The following is a 20,745-nucleotide window of genomic DNA, read 5'->3' as shown; positions in this document are numbered from 1 at the left end:
CCCCCAAAAATTCCTAAAAAATTCCCAAAAATATCCCCCCAAAAATCCAAAAAATCCCCCCAAAAATTCAAAAAAAAATTCGCAAAAAATTCAAAGAAAAATCCCCCAAAAATCTCCAAAAATATAAAATAAAAATTTAAAAAATCCCCCAAAATCCCAAAAATTTCCAAAAAAAATTCCAAAAAAAATCCAAAAAAATCCCCCAAAAATCCCCCCCAAAAATCTGAAAAAATGCCCCAAAAAATCCAAGAAAATTCCTAAAAATCCAAGAAAATTCCCAAAAAATTCCCAAAAAGTCCCCGAAAAATCCAAAAAAATCCACAAAAATAGAAAATAAAAATTTAAAAAAATCCCAAAAATTTCCGAAAAATTTCTGAAAAAATTCCAAAAAAATCCCCAAAATCCCACAAAAATTCCCCCCAAAATTAAAAAAATCGCTAAAAATCGCTAAAAATCCCAAAAAATTCAAAAAAAATTTAAAAAAAAATCTGAAAAAATTCCCAAAAATTCCCCCAAAAAAATCCCCAAAACATCCCCCCAAAAATCCCCAAAAATTAAAAAAAAATTCGCAAAAATCCCGAAAAATTATAAAAAAATCCCCAGAAAATCCCAAAAAAATCCCCAAAAATTCCAAAAATATTCCAAAAAAATCTGAAAAAAATCCCTCAAAAATTCCCAAAAATCCCTCAAAAATTCCCAAAAATCCCTCAAAAAATTCCCCAAAAAATCCGAAAACATTCCCAAAAATTCCCCAAAAAATTCCCAAAAAAATCCCCAAAAAATCCCCAAAAAATTCCCCAAAATACAAAAAAAAATCCCAAAAATTTTCGAAAAAAATCTAAAAAAATTCCCATTAAATGCCCCAAAAATTCCCAAAAAATCCAAAAAAATTCCCAAAAAATCCCCGAAAAATCCCAAAAAATCCCCAAAAAAATAAAAATAAAAATTCAAAAAAAATCCCAAAAAATTCCAAAAAAAATTCCAAAAAAAATCCCAAAAATCCCACAAAAATTCCCCCCAAAATTAAAAAAAAATTGCTAAAAGTCGCTAAAAATCCCGACGAAATCCCAAAAAATTCCAAAAAATTTCAAAAAAAAAAAAATCCGAAAAAATTCCCTAAAAAAATTCCCAAAAAAATCCCCCAAAAAATCCTAAAAAATTCCCAAAAAAATCCAAAAAAAATCCCAAGAATTCCCCAAAAAATCCCCAAAAATATCCCAAAAATTCAAACAAAACCCCCTAAAAATACCCAAAAATTCCCCCAAAAAATCCAAGAAAATTCCCCCAAAAAATCCCCCAAAAATTCCAAAAAATCCCCGAAAAATCCCCAAAATTTCCGAAAAAATCCACAAAAAAATCCCAAAAATCCCACAAAAAATCCCCCCCAAAAAATTCCAAAAAAATCGCAAAAAATCCCAAAAAATCCCCCAAAATTCCAAAAAAATTCCAAAAAAATCCAAAAAAATTCCCAAAAAACCCTCCAAAATTCCCCAAAAAATCAGAAAAAAATCCCAAAAATTCCCCCAAAAAATCCACAAAAATATAAAATAAAAATTTAAAAAAATCCCCCAAAATCCCAAAAATTTCCAAAAAATTTCCAAAAAAAATCCAAAAAAATCCCCCAAAAATTAAAAAAAAATCGCTAAAAATCCCAAAAAATCCCCCAAAAATCACCCAAAAAAAATCTGAAAAAATGCCCCAAAAATCCAAGAAAATTCTCTAAATTCCAAAAAAATCCCCCCAAAAAATCTGAAAAAATCCCCCAAAAATCCAAAAAAATCCCCAAAAATATAAAATAAAAATTCAAAAAAAAATCCCAAAAATTTCCGAAAAAAATTCCAAAAGAATTCCCCAAAAAATCCCCCCCAAAAATCCAAAGAATTCCCCAAAAAATCCCAAAAAAATCTGGAAAAATTTCCTAAAAATCCCCAAAAAATTTCCCAAAAATTCCAAAAAAATCTAAAAAAATTCCACAAAAAATCCCCCAAAAAATCCAAAAAAATTCGCTAAAAATCCCAAAAAAATCCCAAAAAATCCCCCAAAAATTCCAAAAAATCCCTGAAAATCCCCAAAAATCCCCAAAAATATAAAATAAAAATTTTTTTTAAATCCCCAAAAATCCCAAAAATTTCCGAAAAAAAATCTTAAAAAATTTTCGAAAAAATTCTGAAAATATTCCGAAAAAATATTTTAAAAATCAAAAAAAAATCTGCAGAATTCCCAAAAATTTCCCAAAAAATATCCAAAAATTCTGGAAAAAAATCCCCCAAAAAATCCAGAAAAAATCTAGAGAAAAATCCTTACAAATCCCAAAAAAAATCCCCTAAAAAATACCCAAAAAAATCCTCAAAAAATCCAAAAAAATCCCCAAAAATTCCAAAAAAACCCCAAAAATTTCCGAAAAAAATCTAAAAAAATTTTCGAAAAAAATCTGAAAAATTTCCCATAAAATCCCAAAAAGGTCAAAAAATCCCCCAAAAAATGCCCCCAAAAATTCCCAAAAAATCTAAAAATTCCCCAAAAGTCCATAAGGATCCCCCAAAAAATCCCCCCAAAAAATCACCCCAAAAATTCAAAAAAACATTTGCAAAAAATCCCAAAAAATCCCCCAAAAAAAGAAAAAATTCCAAAAATATCCAAAAAAATTCCAAAAAATTCCCCCAAAAATCGGACAAAATTCCCAAAAATTCCCCAAAATATTCCCCCAAAAATTCCCAAAAAATTCCAAAAAAATTCACTAAAAATCCCAAAAAAATCCCCAAAAAATCCAAAAAATTCCAAAAAAATGCCCCAAAAAATTCCAAGAAAATGCCCAAAAATCCAAGAAAATTCCCCAAAAAATTCCAAAAAAATTCCCAAAAAATCCCCAAAAATATAAAATAAAAATTAAAAAAAAATCCCCCAAATCCCAAAAATTTCTGAAAAAATTCCAAAACAAATCCCAAAAATCCCACAAAAATTCCCCCAAAAATTTAAAAAAATCGCTAAAAATCGCTAAAAATCGCTAAAAATCCCAAAAAATTTCAAAAAAAATCCGAAAAATTCCCAAAAATTCCCCCAAAAAATCCTAAAAAATTCCCAAAAATATCCCCCCAAAAATCCAAAAAATCCCCCCAAAAATTCAAAAAAAAATTCGCAAAAAATTCAAAGAAAAATCCCCAAAAAATCCCCAAAAATCCCCAAAAAATATAAAATAAAAATTAAAAAAAATCCCCCAAAATCCCAAAAATTTCCAAAAAAATTTCCAAAAAAAATTCCAAAAAAAATCCCCCAAAAATCCCCCCAAAAAATCTGAAAAAATTCCCCAAAAAAACCAAGAAAATTCCCAAAAATCCCCCAAAAATTCCAAAAAATCCCCAAAAAATCCCAAAAATTTCGAAAAAAATTCCAAAAAAAAAATCCCAAAAATTCCGAAAAAAATCCCCAAAAAATCCCCCAAAAAAACCAAGATTCCCAAAAAATCCCCCAAAAACTCCCAAAAACTCCCAAAAATCCCTCAAAAAATTCCCAAAAAAATCCAAAAAAGTTCCCAAATATTCCCAAAAAAAATCCCCAAAAAATCCAAGAAAAATCAGAAAAAATCCCCAAAAATATAAAATAAAAATTTTTTAAAAATCCCAAAAAATATCCCAAAAAATTCCCAAAAATTCCAGAAAAATTCACTAAAAATCCCCAAAAAATCCCCCAAAATTCAAAAAATATTCCAAAAAAATCTGAAAAAAATCCCTCAAAAAATCCCCCAAAAAATCTCAAAAAATTCCCCAAAAAATCCCCAAAAATCCCCCCAAAAATCCTCAAAAAATTCCCCAAAATACAAAAAAAATCCCAAAAAACCCCCCAAAATCCCAAAAATTTCCAAAAAAATACCAAAAAAAATCCCAAAAATTTTCGAAAAAAATCCCAAAAAATTCCCATTAAATGCCTCAAAAATTCCCAAAAAATCCAAAAAAATTCCCCAAAATTCCCAAAAAAATCCCCAAAAATCCCCAAAAATATAAAATAAAAATTCAAAAAAATCCCAAAAATTTCCGAAAAAAATTCCAAAAAAAATCCCAAAAATCCCACAAAAATTCCCCCCAAAATTAAAAAAAAATCGCTAAAAGTCGCTAAAAATCCCGACGAAATCCCAAAAAATTCCAAAAAATTTCCAAAAAAATCCAAAAAAATTCCCTAAAAAAATTCCCAAAAAATCCCCCAAAAAATCTTAAAAAATCCCCCAAAAAATCCAAAAAAAATCCCAAAAATTCCCAAAAAAATCCCCAAAAAATATCCCAAAAATTCAAACAAAACCCCCTAAAAATACCCAAAAATTCCCCCAAAAAATCCAAGAAAATTCCCCCAAAAAATCCCCCAAAAATTCCAAAAAATCCCCGAAAAATCCCCAAAAATTAAAAAAAAATTCGCAAAAAATCCCGAAAAATTTAAAAAAATCCCCAGAAAATCCCCAGAAAATCCCCAAAAATCCCCAAAAATATAAAATAAAAATTAAAAAAAATCCCTCAAAATCCCAAAAATTTCCAAAAAAAATCCAAAAAAATCTCCAAAAATTCACAAAAAATATTTAAAAAATCCGAAAAAAATCCGCAGAATTCCCAAAAAATTCCCCAAAAAATATCCAAAAAATCCCCCAAAATTCTGGAAAAAAATCCCCCAAAAAATCCAGAAAAAATCTAGAGAAAAATCCTTACAAATCCCCAAAAAATTCCAAAAAAATCCCTTAAAAACTACCCAAAATCCAAAAAAAATAAAAAAAAAATTTTTAAAAAAATCCCCCAAAATCCCCAAAAAATTCTGAAAAAAATCCAAAAAAATTTTCAAAAAAAAAATCTGAAAAATTTCCCATTAAATGCCCCAAAAAAATTCCCAAAATTCCCAAAAATCCCCAAAATCCCCAATTCCCAATGTCACTCACGCTCCATCTCATGCTCAGTCAGCTCCATGTTCCCAGCCAGGGGCAGCAGCAGCCTGGGCAGCGCCTCCAGCTCAGGCCTCAGCAGCCGCTCGTGGTTCTCTGCATTGGGCATTGGGGAACCTCAGCACCACGTTCCAGCTGCAATTCCCAATCCTGTTCCTAATCCTAATCCCATTCCTAATCCAGTTCCCAATCCCCATTCCTAATCCCAGTCCCATTCCTAATCACAGTCCCAATCCCATTCCCAGTCCCCCTTCCTAATCCCATTCCTAATCCCATTCCTAATCCCAATCCTGTTCCTAACCCCATTCCCAATCCCCATTCCTAATCCCAATCCTGTTCCCAATCCCATTCCTAATCCTGTTCCCATTCCCGTTCCTAATCCCATTCCTAATCCCAATCCTGTTCCCATTCCTAATCTCAATCCCATCCCAATCCCGTTCCTAATCCTAATCCTGTTCCCAATCCCCGTTCCTAATCCTAACCCCAATCCTGTTCCCAATCCCCGTTCCTAATCCCATTCCCACTCCCCGTTCCTAATCCTAATCCCAGTCCCATTCCTAATCCCATTCCCAATCCCCGTTCCTAATCCCATTCCCAATCCCTGTTCCTAATCCCATTCCTAATCCCAGTCCCAATCCCCGTTCCTAATCCCAGTGCCATTCCTAATCCCATTCCCAATCCCCGTTCCTAATCCCATTCCCAATCCCCATTCCTAATCCTATTCCCAATCCCTGTTCCTAATCCTAATCCCAGTCCCTGTTCCTAATCCCATTCCTAATCCCAGTCCCAATCCCCGTTCCTAATCCCAGTGCCATTCCTAATCCCATTCCCAATCCCCGTTCCTAATCCCATTCCCAATCCCCATTCCTAATCCTAATCCCAGTCCCATTCCTAATCCCATTCCTAATCCCATTCCCAATCCCTGTTCCTAATCCCAATCCCTTTCCTAATCCCAGTCCCATGCCTAATCCCATTCCTAATCCCAATCCCATTCCTAATCCCGCTCCCAATCCCGGTCCTAATCCCATTCCCAGTCCTTATCCCAATCCCGGTCCTAAACCCATTCCCATTCCCAATCCCATTCCTAATCCTATTCCCAATCCCATTCCCATTCCTAATCCCATTCCCATCACAATCTTATTCCCATCCTAATCCCATTCCCATTCCCATCCCAATCCCATATCCTGATCCCAACCCCAATCCTATATCGTGATCCCAATCTTATTCCCAATCCCATCCCCATCCCCAATCCCAATCCCATATCCCATTCCCATCCCAATCCAATCCCAATCTTATTCCCATCCCATTGCCAATCCCATTTCAAGCTAATCCCATTCCCATCCTAATCTTGATCCCAATCCCATAACCTGATCCCATCCCATTCCCAATCCCATCCCCATCCCAACCCCAATCCCAATCTTATTCCCATCCCATTCCTGATCCCAATCCCATATCCTGATCCCATCCCATTCCCAATCTTATTCCCAATCCCATCCCCATCCCCAATCCCATCCCCATCCCCAATCCCAATCCCATATCCCATTCCCAATCCCATTCCCATTCCAATCCAATCCCAATCTTATTCCCATCCCATTGCCAATCCCATTTCAATCTAATCCCATTCCCATCCCATTCTTGATCCCAATCCCCTAACCTGATCCCATCCCATTCCCAATCCCATTCCCATCCCAATCCCATATCCCAATCCCATGCCAACCCCAATCCCATGCCAACCCCAATCCCATATCCTGATCCCATCCCAATCCCATTCCCAGCCAGTGAATATTCCCAAAAATTCCAATTTGAGCCCATTCTCTCAATCCTAATCCCATTCCCATCCCAATCCCATATCCTGTTCCCATTCTTAATGCCAATTCAAATCCCATATCCTGTTCCCAATCCCAATCCCATATCTTGATCCCATTGCCATCCCCACCCCATTCCCAATCTTATTCCCAACCCCAATCCCATTCCCAGCCAGTGAATATTCCTAAAAATCCCAATTTGAGCCAATCCTAATCCCATTCCTAATCCCAATCCCAAAACCATTTCCCATTCCTAAACCTATTCCCAATCCTAATCCCATTCCTAATCCCAATCCCAATTCAAATCCCATTCCCGTTCCCAATCCCATTCCCATCCCAATCTTATTCCCATTCCCATCCCATCCCCAATCCCAATCCCATTCCCACTCCCCATTCCTAATCCCAGTCCCGTTCCTAATCCCATTCCTAATCCCGTTCCCAATCCCATTCCTATTCCCAGTCCTGTTCCCAATCCCAACCCCATTTCCCAATCCTAATCCTAATTCAAATCCCATTCCTGTTCCCAATCCCATTCCCATTCCCATCCCAATCCCATATCCTGATCCCATTCCCATCCCAATCCCATTCCTAATTTCATTCCCACTCCTAATCCCAATCCCATTCTTGATCCCAATCCTATATCCTGATCCCATTCCCATCCCCACCCCATGCCCAATCCCACCCCATTCCCATCCCAATCCCATCCCAATCCCAATCCCGATCCCATTCCCATCCCAATCCCAATCCTACTTCCCATCCCAATCCCATATCCTGATCCCATGTCAATCCCATTCCCAATCCCATTCCTAATCCCATCCCAATCCCATTCCCATTCCCAACCCCATCTGAATCCCAATTTTATTCCCATCCCAATCCCATATCCTGATCCCATTCCTGATCCAAATCAAATTCCCAATAAATTCCTAATCCAAATCCTAATCCCATTCCCAATCCTAATCCCAATTCCGTTCCCATTCCCAATCCCATTCCCATCCCATTCCCAATCCCAATCCCAATCCCAATCTCAATCCCATTCCCAATCCCTTTCCTAATCCCAATCCCATTTCTGTTCCCACCATCCCAGAGGGTCGGGATTTTGGGATCTCACTTGGATCCCATTCCTGTTCCCATTCCCATTCCCACCCTGAGGAGCTCTGGGATGATTCCATTCCCATCCCAATCCCAATCCCAATCCCAATCCAAATCCTATTTCCCATCCCATTCCCATTCCTAATCCCAGTCCCAATCCCATTCCCATTCTTAATCCCAATCCCAATCCCATTCCCAATCCTATTCCCATCCCATATCCTGATCCCAATCCCAATCCCAATCCCAACTCCCCCTGGATCCCCTCAATCCCTGATTTCTCCAGGATCAGCCCCACCAGGCGCCCCCACAAAATTCCCCATCCCATTCCTGGCCTCATTCCCACATTCCCAAGCCCAAAATTCCCAAAATTCCCAAATGTTACCGTGCTGGAAGCAGCAGTTCTGCAGCGCTGCATTCCCATAGATCCCATATATCCCATTTATCCAATAAATGTCATTTATCCCATATACCCCAATTATCCCATATACCCCACATATCCCAGATATCCCATTTATCCCATAAATCCCACATATCCCATACATCCCATATCCCATACATCCCATATATCTCAAACATCCCACATATCCCACATATCCCAATTATCCCACATATCCCAATTATCCCATATACCCCACATATCCCATTTATCCCATTTATCCCATGAATCCCACAAATCCCACATATCCCATAAATCCCAAATTCCCTGATTTTTACCGTGCTGGAACCAGCAGTTCCACAGCACTGCATTCCCATATCCCATACATTCCCATTTATCCCATATATCCCATACATCCCATTGATCCCATAAATCCCATATATCCCCTATCCCACATATCCCATTTATCCCCTATCTCACTTATCCCATACATCCCATATATCCCATTGATCCCATAAATCCCATATCCCACATAAACCATACATCCCATATCCCACAAATCCCACATATCCCACATATTCTACTTATCCCATATATCCCATATCTCCCATACATCCCATATCTCCCATAAATCCCATTGATCCCATAAATCCCATTGATCCCATATATCCCATACATCCCAGATATCCCATACATCCCATATCCCCTATATCCCATATAAACCATATATCCCATATCCCACATATCCCATATAAACCATAAACCATATATCCCATATCCCATATATCCCATACATCCCACTGATCCCATAAATCCCAGATATCCCATATCCCAGATATCCCATATAAACCATAAACCATATATTCCATATCCCATATATCCCATATATCCCACATATCCCATATATCCCACATATCCCATATATCCCATAACCCACATATCCCATAAATCCCACATATCCCATATATCCCATTTAACTCATATCCCATATATCCCACATATCCTATATATCCCATATATCCCATATATCCCATTTATCCCATAAATCCCATACATCCCCTAAATCCCTAAATCCCCTATTCCCAGGTTTTACCGTGCTGGAAGCAGCAATTCCACAGTGCTCCATTCCCATATCCCATAAATCCCATACATCCCATATATCCCCTATATCCCATACATCCCATATATCCCAAATATCCCATAAATCACACATATCCCACATATCCCATATATCCCACATATCCCATATATCCCACATATCCCATATATCCCATTTATCCCATATCCCACATATCCTATTTATCCCATATCCAATATATCCCACATATCCCCTATATCCCATTTATCCCATAAATCCCTTCAATCCCCTAAATCCCATAAATCCCAAATTCCCAAGTTTTATCCTGCTGGAAGGAGCAGTTCCAAAGCGCTGCATCCCCATATCCCACATATCCCATACATCCCCTATATCCCATAAATCCCCTAAATCCCTAAATCTCAAATTCCCAGTTTTTCCCATGCTGGAAGCAGCAGTTCCTCAGCGCTCCATTCCCATATCCCATACATCCCATACATCCTCTATATCCCATAAATCCCATTTATCCCATACATCCCATAAATCCCTAAATCCCATAATCCCCTAAATCCCAAAATCCCCTATTCCCAGTTTTTACCGTGCTGGAAGCAGCAGTTCCACAGCGCTGCATTCCCATACATCCCATACATCCCATACATCCCATATCCCATAAATCCCACATATCCCATCGATCCCGTAAATCCCATCGATCCCATACTTCCCACATATCCCATACATCCCATATATCCATTTTATCCCATAAATCCCATATATCCATTTTATCCCATAAATCCCATCGATCCCATACATCCCACATATCCCATATATCCCATATATCCATTTTATCCCATAAATCCCATATATCCATTTTATCCCATAAATCCCATCGATCCCATACATCCCAAACTCCCATCTATCCCAAAATTCCCGGTTTTTACCGTGCTGGAAGCAGCAGTTCCACAGTGCTCCATTCCCGTATCCCATACATCCCATACATCCCACATATCCCATTTATCCCATATATTCCATATATCCCTTACATCCCATTTACCCCATACATCCCATATATCCCATAAATCCCATACATGCCCTAAATCCCATATATCCCCTTTATCCCATAAATCCCACATATCCCATTTATCTCATATATGCCATACATCCCCTATATCCCATAAATCCCACATATCCCATCAATCCCATAAATCCCATATAGCCCACATATCCCCTATATCCCATAAATCCCATTTATCCCATATATCCAATTTATCCCATCAATCCCATATTCCCAGGTTTTACCATGCTGGAAGCTGAAGTTCCACAGTTCTCGATTCCCATATCCCATACATCCCATTTATCCCACATATCGCATTTATCCCATAAATCCCACACATCCCCTATATCCCATTTATCCTCTATATCCCATTGATCCCATCCATCCCCTATATCCCCTATTCCCAGTTTTCCCGTGCTGGAAGCAGAAATTCCACAGCGCTGCATTCCCATATCCCATACATCCCATATATCCCATATATCCCATTGATCCCCTAAATCCCATATATCCTATGTAAACCATATATCCCATTTATCCCATAAATCCCACATATCCCATACACCCTATACATCCCACATATCCCATAAATTCCACATATCCCATATATCCGATACATCCCATCGATCCCATTTATGCCATACATCCCATATATCCCACATCCCATATAACCCATATATCCCACATCCCATATATCCCAGTGATCCCCTATCCCATTTATCCCATATATACCCTATATCCCACATATCCCATAAATCCCATATATCCCATACATCCCATATCTCACATATCCCATATAAACCATATATGCCATATCCCACATATCCCATAAATCCCATACATCCCATAAATCCCATAAATACCACATATCCCATACATCCCATATATCCCATTGATCCCATTTCTCCCACATATCCCATACATCCCCTAAATCCCATATATCCTCTTTATCCCATAAATCCCACATATCCCATTTATCTCATATATCCCATACATCCCCTATATCCCATATATCCCATACATCCCATATCCCCTATATCCCATATAAACCATATATCCCATATCCCATATATCCCACATATCCCATATATCCCACATATGCCATATATCCCTTACATCCCATAAATCCAAGATATCCCATATCCCATATATCCCACATATCCCATATCCCACATATCCCACATAAACCATACATCCCATATCCCATATATCCCATACATCCCATATCCCACATATCCCATATAAACCATATATCCCATATATCCCATATCCTATATATCCCATTTATCCCATAAATCCCACATATCCCATACACCCTATACATCCCACATATCCCACATATCCCATATACCCCAGATATCCCATACATCCCACATATCCCATTTATCCCATAAATCCCATATATCCCATAAATCCCATATATCCCACATATCCCATAAATCCCATAAATCCCCTAAATCCCTAAATCCCCTATTCCCGGTTTTTACCGTGCTGGAAGCAGCAATTCCACAGCGCTGCATTCCCATATCCCACATATCCCATATATGCAATATATCCCATATCCCACATATCCCATATATCCCATACATCCCATAAATCCCAGATATCCCCTAAATCCCCAAAATCCCAAAATTCCCCTATTCCCAGGTTTTCCCGTGCTGGAAACAGCAATTCCAAGGTGCTCCCTTCCCATATCCCATACAACCCATATATCCCATACATCCCATACATCCCACATATCCCATTGATCCCATAAATCCCACATATCCCATTGATCCCATAAATCCCACATATCCCATAAATCCCATATATCCCACATATCCCATAAATCCCATAAATCCCCTAAATCCCTAAATCCCCTATTCCCAGGTTTTACCGTGCTGGAAGCAGCAGTTCCTCAGCGTTCCATTCCCATATCCCATACATCCCATACATCCCACATATCCCACACATCCCCTATATCCCCTAAATCCCATAAATCCCCTAAATCCCATAAATCCCCTAAATCCCTAAATCCCCTATTCCCAGTTTTTACTGTGCTGGAAGCAGCAGTTCCACAGCGCTGCATTCCCATATCCCATACATCCCCTAAATCCCATTGATCCCATACATCCCATACATCCCCTATATCCCATTTATGCCATACATGCCATATATCCCATTGATCCCATTGATCCCATAAATCCCATATCCCACATAAACCATATATCCCATATCCCAAATATCCCATATAAACCATACATCCCATATCCCATATATCCCATACATCCCATATCCCACATATCCCATATATCCCATATATCCCATTTATCCCCTAAATCCCTAAATCCCCTATTCCCAGTTTTTACCGTGCTGGAAGCAGCAGTTCCACAGTGCTCCATTCCCATATCCCATACATCCCATATATCCCATCAATCCCCTATATCCCCTAAATCCCATTGATCCCATTTATCCCATACATCCCCTATATCCCATTTATGCCATACATGCCATATATCCCACATATCCCATTGATCCCATAAATCCCATAAATCCCATATCCCACATAAACCATATATCACATATCCCATATAACCCATATATCCCACATCCCACATATCCCATTTATCCCCTATCCCATTTATCCCATATATGCCCTATATCCCATATATCCCACATATCCCATTGATCCCATAAATCCCATATATCCCATATCCCATGTATCCCATAAATCCCACATATCCCATAAATCCCACATATCCCATATATCCCATATCCCACATATCCTATACATCCCATACATCCCATTTATCCGATATATCCCATTTATCTTATAAATCCCATATATCCCATATATCCCATAAATCCCCTAAATCCCCTATTCCCAGGTTTTACTATGCTGGAAGCAGCAGTTCCTGAGCGCTCCATTCCCATATCCCATACATCCCATACATCCCATTTATCCCCTACATCCCATATCCCATATATCCCATACATCCCATATACCACATATCCCATATAAACCATATATCCCATATCCCACATATCCCACATATCCCATATAAAGCCATATATCCCATATATCCCACATATCCCATATATCCCACATATCCCATATATCCCACATATCCCACATATCCCATATATCCCATAAATCCCACATATCCCACATATTCTACTTATTCCATATATCCCATATCTCCCATACATCCCATATCTCCCATAAATCCCATTGATCCCATAAATCCCATTGATCCCATAAATCCCATAAATCCCATTGATCCCATATATCCCATATATCCCATATCCCCTATATCCCATATAAACCATATATCCCATATCCCATATATCCCACATATGCCATATATCCCTTACATCCCATAAATCCGAGATATCCCATATCCCACATATCCCATATAAACCGTACATTCCATATCCCACATATCCCATATATCCCATTGATCCCATAAATCCCAGATATCCCATACATCCCATATCCCACATATCCCATAAAAACCATATATCCCATTTAACTCATATCCCATAAATCCCACATATCCCATTTAACTCACATCCCATACATCCCATACATCCCATTGATCCCATACATCCCATATACCCCATAAATCACACATATCCCACACATCCCAGATATCCCATACATCCCAGATATCCCATAAATCCCAGATATCCCATTGATCCCATAAATCCCATATATCCCATATCCCATTTATCCCATATCCCACATATCCCATACATCCCCTATATCCCACATATCCCACATATCCCATATCCCATGCATCCCATAAATCCCACATATGCCATACATCCCATATCCCATATATCCCATTGATCCCATAAATCCCATACATCCCACATATCCCATAAATCCCTAAATCCCATAAATCCAATAAATCCCATAAATCCCTAAATCCCATAAATCCAATAAATCCCATAAATCCCTAAATCCCCTATTCCCGGTTTTACCGTGCTGGAAGCAGCAGTTCCACAGTGCCCCATTCCCATATCCCACATATCCCATACATCCCATACATCCCCTAAATCCCATACATCCCATAAATCCCATAAATCCCATTTATCCCATACATCCCTAAATCCCCTAAATCCCATACATCCCATAATTCCCCTATTCCCAGTTTTACCGTGCTGGAAGCAGCAGTTCCACAGTGCCCCATTCCCATATCCCACATATCCCATACATCCCATACATCCCCTAAATCCCATACATCCCATAAATCCCCTATATCCCATTTATCCCATACATCCCTAAATCCCCTAAATCCCATACATCCCATAATTCCCCTATTCCCGGTTTTACCATGCTGGAAGCAGCAGTTCCACAACGCTGCATTCCCATATCCCATACATCCCCTATATCCCCTATATCCCACACATCCCCTAAATCCCCTATATCCCATATATCCCCTAAATCCCATAAATCTCCTAAATCCCTAAATCCCCTATTCCCAGTTTTACCGTGCTGGAAGCAGCAGTTCCACAGTGCCCCATTCCCATATCCCACATATCCCATACATCCCATACATCCTCTACATCCCCTACATCCCATAAATCCCATAAATCCCACATATCCCATTTATCCCATATATTCCATATATCCCTTACATCCCATTTATCCCATACATCCCATATATCCCATAAATCCCATACATCCCCTATATCCCATATATCCCCTTTATCCCATAAATTCCACATATCCCATTTATCTCATATATCCCATACATCCCCTATATCCCATTGATCGCATAAATCCCAGATATCCCATATATCTCATACATCCCATATCCCACATATCCTATATATCCCATATATCCCATATCCTATATATATCCCATTTATCCCATATATCCCATTTATCCCATAAATCCCAGATATCCCATACATCCCATAGATCCCATACATCCCATTTATCCCCTACATCCCATAAATCCCATTTATCCCATAAATCCCATACATCCCATAAATCCCTAAATCCCTAAATCCCCTATTCCCGGTTTTACCGTGCTGGAAGCAGCAGTTCCACAGTGCTCCATTCCCATATCCCACACATCCCATACATCCCATACATCCCATTGATCCCATACATCCCCTATATCCCCTAAATCCCATTGATCCCATTTATCCCCTAAATCCCACATATCCCATACACCCTATACATCCCACATATCCCATAAATTCCACATATCCCATATATCCCATACATCCCATCGATCTCATTTATGCCATACATCCCATATATCCCACATCCCATATAACCCATATATCCCACATCCCATATATCCCATTGATCCCCTATCCCATTTATCCCATATATGCCCTATATCCCACATATCCCATAAATCCCATATATCCCATACATCCCATATCTCACATATCCCATATAAACCATATATGCCATATCCCACATATCCCATAAATCCCATACATCCCATAAATCCCATAAATACCACATATCCCATACATCCCATATATCCCATTGATCCCATTTCTCCCACATATCCCATACATCCCCTAAATCCCATATATCCCCTTTATCCCATAAATCCCACATATCCCATTTATCTCATATATCCCATACATCCCCTATATCCCATATATCCCATACATCCCATATCCCCTATATCCCATATAAACCATATATTCCATATCCCATATATCCCACATATCCCATATATCCCACATATCCCATATATCCCTTACATCCCATAAATCCGAGATATCCCATATCCCATATCCCATATATCCCATATCCCACATATCCCATATAAACCATACATCCCATATCCCACATATCCCATATATCCCATTGATCCCATAAATCCCAGATATCCCATACATCCCATATCCCACATATCCCATAAAAACCATATATCCCATTTAACTCACATCCCATACATCCCATTGATCCCATAAATCCCATATACCCCATAAATCACACATATCCCATTTAACTCATATCCCATACATCCCATATATCCCAATGATCCCATAAATCCCAGATATCCCATAAATCACACATATCCCACACATTCCAGATATCCCATACATCCCATTGATCCCATAAATCCCAGATATCCCATTGATCCCATAAATCCCATATATCCCATATCCCATTTATTCCATATCCCACACATCCCCTAAATCCCATATATCCCATTTATCCCCTATATCCCATAAATCCCCTAAACCCCATTTATCCCATAATTCCCCTATTCCCAGTTTTACCGTGCTGGAAGCAGCAGTTCCACAACGCTGCATTCCCGTATCCCACATATCCCACACATCCCATAAATCCCTAAATCCCATAAATCCCCTAAATCCCATACATCCCATAATTCCCCTATTCCCGGTTTTACCGTGCTGGAAGCAGCAGTTCCACAACGCTGCATTCCCATATCCCATACATCCCCTATATCCCACACATCCCCTAAATCCCCTATATCCCATATATCCCCTAAATCCCATAAATCTCCTAAATCCCTAAATCCCCTATTCCCAGTTTTACCGTGCTGGAAGCAGCAGTTCCACAGCGCCCCATTCCCATATCCCATACATCCCATACATCCCACATATCCCATACATCCCATATCCCATATATCCCATTGATCCCATAAATCCCATACATCCCACATATCCCATAAATCCCCTAAATCCCATAAATCCCCTATTCCCAGTTTTTACCGTGCTGGAAGCAGCAATTCCTCAGCGCTGCATTCCCATATCCCACATATCCCATACATCCCATACATCCCCTATATCCCATAAATCCCCTATATCCCATAAATCCCCTAAATCCCCTATATCCCATAAATCCCATAAATCCCCTAAATCCCTAAATCCCCTATTCCCAGTTTTTACCGTGCTGGAAGCAGCAGTTCCTGATCGCCCCCACAATTCCCCTCCTCAGCTCCACGTCCGGGCAGCGCAGCAGGGCCAGGAGCCGCCTCAGAACCCGCCTGGAAAACCCCAAAATGACAAAAAAATCACCCCAAAATCACAATTAAAAATAATTCCCAACAAATAAATAAAATTAAATAAATAAAATTTTAAAAAATGGCAAAAATTACCACAGAAATTGCAAAATTCACCCAAAAATTCACAAAAAAAATCACTAAAAAATCACAAAAAACCACCCCAAAATCACAATTCCGGTCTTGGTTCTTAAAATTAAAATAATTCCCAATAAATAAAATTAAATTAAATTTATAAAACTTAAAAAAATGGCAAAAATGACCACAAAAATTGCGAAATTCACCCAAAAAATGACCCAAAAAATGACAAAAAAACCAGCCCAAAATGAGAATTCCAGTCTTGGTTGTCAAAATTAAAAATAATTCCCAACAAATAAAATAAAATTAAATAAATGAAATTTAAAAAATGGCAAAAATTACCACAGAAATCGCAAAATTCACCAAAAAATCACAAAAAAAATCACAAAAAAAATCACCAAAAAATCACAAAAAAAAATCACCAAAAAATTACAATTCCAGCCTTGGTTCTCAGAAATAAAAGTAATTCCCAAAAATAAAATAAAATAAAATAAATAAAATTTTAAAAAATTGCAAAAATTACCACAAAAATCGCAAAATTCACCCAAAAAATCACCCAAAAAATGACAAAAAAACCACCCCAAAATCACAATTCCGGTCTTGGTTCTCAAAATAAAAATAATTCCCAACAAATAAAATAAAATTAAATAATAAAATTTTAAAAAATCGCAAAAATTACCACAAAAATCGCAAAATTCACCCAAAAACATCATAAAAAAATCACAAAAAACCGCCCCAAATTCACAATTCCAGCCTTGGTTCTCAGAAATAAAAATAATTCCCAACAAATAAAATAAAATTAAATAAATAAAATAAAAAAAAATTCCCATTTTCGATTCCCTCTCACCCCTCAGGCTCCAGCAGGGCCCGAACACCAACAGGGGCCGAAAGTTAAAATAAAAATAAAAATAAAATTAAAATAAAAATTCCCATTTTCGATTCCCCCTCACCCCTCAGGTTCCAGCAGGGCCCCGAGCTCTGCCAGGGGTCGAAATTTAAAATAAAAATAAAAATAAAAATAAAGATAAAAATAAAAATTCCCATTTTTGATTTTCCCCTCACCCCTCAGGCTCCAGCAGCGCCCCGAGCTCCGCTGGGGGCCGAAATTTAAAATAAAAATTAAAATAAAATTAAAATAAAAATTCCCGGTTTTGATTTTCCCCCCTCACCCCTCAGGTTCCAGCAGGGCCCGAAATTTAAAATAAAAATAAAAATAAAATTAAAATAAAAATTCCCATTTTCAATTCCCCCTCACCCCTCAGGCTCCAGCAGGGCCCCGAGCTCCGCTGGGGACCAAAATTTAAAATAAAAATAAAAATAAAAAATAAAAATAAAAATTCCCATTTTTGATTCCCCCCTCACCCCTCAGGCTCCAGCAGGGCCCGAGCTCCGCCGGGGACCGAAATTTAAAATATAAAATAAAAATAAAAATAAAAATAAAAATAAAAATAAAAATAAAAATTCCCATTTTTGATTCCCCCTCATCCTTCAGGCTCCAGCAGGGCCCCGAACTCCACCGGGCTCCGAAATTTAAAATAAAAATAAAAATAAAAATTCCCATTTTTGATCCCCCCTCACCCCTCAGGCTCCAGCAGCGCCCCGAGCTCCACTGGGGGCCGAAATTTAAAACAAAAATAAAATAAAAATAAAAATTCCCATTTTTTATTCCCAATTTTCCCTCACCCCTCAGGCTCCAGCAGGGCCTGAGCTCCGCCGGGGACCGAAATTAAATAAATAATAAAAAATAAAAATAAAAATAAAAATAAAAACAAAAATAAAAATAAAAATAAAAATTCCCATTTTTGATTTTCCCTCACCCCTCAGGCTCCAGCAGCGCCCTGGGTTCTGCCGGGGGCCGAAATTTAAAATAAAAATAAAAATAAAAATTAAAATAAAAATTCCCATTTTTGATTTTTCCCTCACCCCTCAGGCTCCAGCAGGGCCCTGAACTCCACCGGGGGTCGAAATTTAAAATAAAAATAAAAATAAAAAATAAAAATTCCCATTTTTGATTCCCCCTCACCCCTCAGGCTCCAGCAGCGCCCTGGGCTCCGCCGGGGGCCGAAATTTAAAATAAAAACAAAAATTAAAATAAAAATAAAAAATTCCCATATTTGATCCCCCCTCACCCCTCAGGTTCCAGCAGGGCCCCGAGCTCTGCCGGGGGCCGAAATTTAAAATAAAAATTAAAAAAAAATTAAAGTAAAAATTCCCGGTTTTGATTTTCCCTCACTCTGAGGGTTCCAGCAGCACCTGGCAGCCCTCGGGGACCTGGCTGAGGTTGCAGAGCAGCTGCAATATAAAATAAAATAAAATAAAATAAAATAAAATAAAATAAAATAAAATAAAATAAAATAAAATAAAATAAAATAAAATAAAATAAAAATTTCCCATTTCTTATTCCAGCTCACCCTGAGGGCTCCAGCAGCACCTGGCGGCCTTCGGGGGCCTGGCTGAGGTTGCAGAGGAGCGCCCCGAGCTCCCCCGGCGGCCGCTCCGCGCTCAGCGCCCGCAGCAGCAGCGACTCCGCTTCGGGACCCAGCGCCCGCAGCACCCGCGGCGCCGCCGCCGCGTCCCGGCTCAGGTTTGCCAGCACCCCGCAGGCCGCTCCGGAGCTGGGGAGAAGCGGGAGAAGAGAAGGGACAGCGGCGAGAAGCGGCTCCAGCGCGGCGGGCTCGGAGGATGCGTTCACCAGCGCGGCCAAGGCGGGCTGCGCTCCACGCGAGGCCGAGGCTGCCATGGCGGACAAGGCCGATAAGGCCGCGGGGTGTTCAGCGAGGAGCGCCCGGCCTGAGTCGCTGCCCGACAGGGCCAGGGCGGCCTCGGCTGCTTCGAGAGCGGCGGGGGAGGACGGCAAGAGAAGCGCCGTGAGCTCCGACAGAGCCACGGACGCTGAGGGCTCGCTGATGGGCGCCGCCATGGCTGCTTCGTCTCCGCCCTTTGGTGGTGTTGCGTAGCAACGGGGAGATTGATGGAGGCAACAGCCAATCAGCGCCGCGGATATAGGGATGAATGGGGAATACGCCAATAGGATGAGGGCATGAAGGCGGAAAGGGTGGGGCTAAGGGAGAAAGGAAGTAGTACGGAAAAACGCCGTACGGCCCCAAACACCGGCCCCAATTCGGGCACGGCTTATTTAGACCACGAAAAGTCAGACGGGGCCGCAGCCACGTCAGGTATGGCCGCCCGCGGGGTCTCGCCCGCCACCGTGACAGGAGCGCCGCCGCCATGGCGGGATCAACGAGGCGATGTCCCTTGACAACAGCTCTGATTGACAGCTCCAAGAGCCAATCAGCAACGAGAAAACACAGATGTGGCAAAGGCTGAGCCAATTGAATGCTGAGAAATGTCGGAATGGGAGGGATAAATT

The 20,745-nt window shown here is 39.6% G+C and overlaps 1 protein-coding gene across 1 annotated transcript in view; it reads right to left on the bottom strand.

The window, feature by feature from the left end:
- HGH1 (HGH1 cochaperone) overlaps positions 1-20,605 on the bottom strand; it is a 35,651-nt gene extending 15,046 nt beyond the window's left edge. Inside the window, exons 1-4 of the mRNA XM_077174363.1 lie at positions 20,576-20,605; positions 19,787-20,436; positions 17,185-17,282; positions 4,913-5,011 (exon numbers count right to left, since the gene is read on the bottom strand). Of these exons, the coding sequence (XP_077030478.1) occupies positions 4,913-5,011; positions 17,185-17,282; positions 19,787-20,436; positions 20,576-20,605 (877 nt within the window). The remainder of the gene's footprint in view (positions 1-4,912; positions 5,012-17,184; positions 17,283-19,786; positions 20,437-20,575) is intronic.
- Positions 20,606-20,745: the final 140 nt, after the last annotated feature.

This window comes from Agelaius phoeniceus, chromosome 1, assembly GCF_051311805.1.
Source record: "Agelaius phoeniceus isolate bAgePho1 chromosome 1, bAgePho1.hap1, whole genome shotgun sequence".
NCBI classification, from domain to species: Eukaryota; Metazoa; Chordata; class Aves; order Passeriformes; family Icteridae; genus Agelaius; species Agelaius phoeniceus.
Note: the sequence above shows the minus strand (reverse complement) of the source record. Positions and strands in the feature narration are given on the sequence as shown.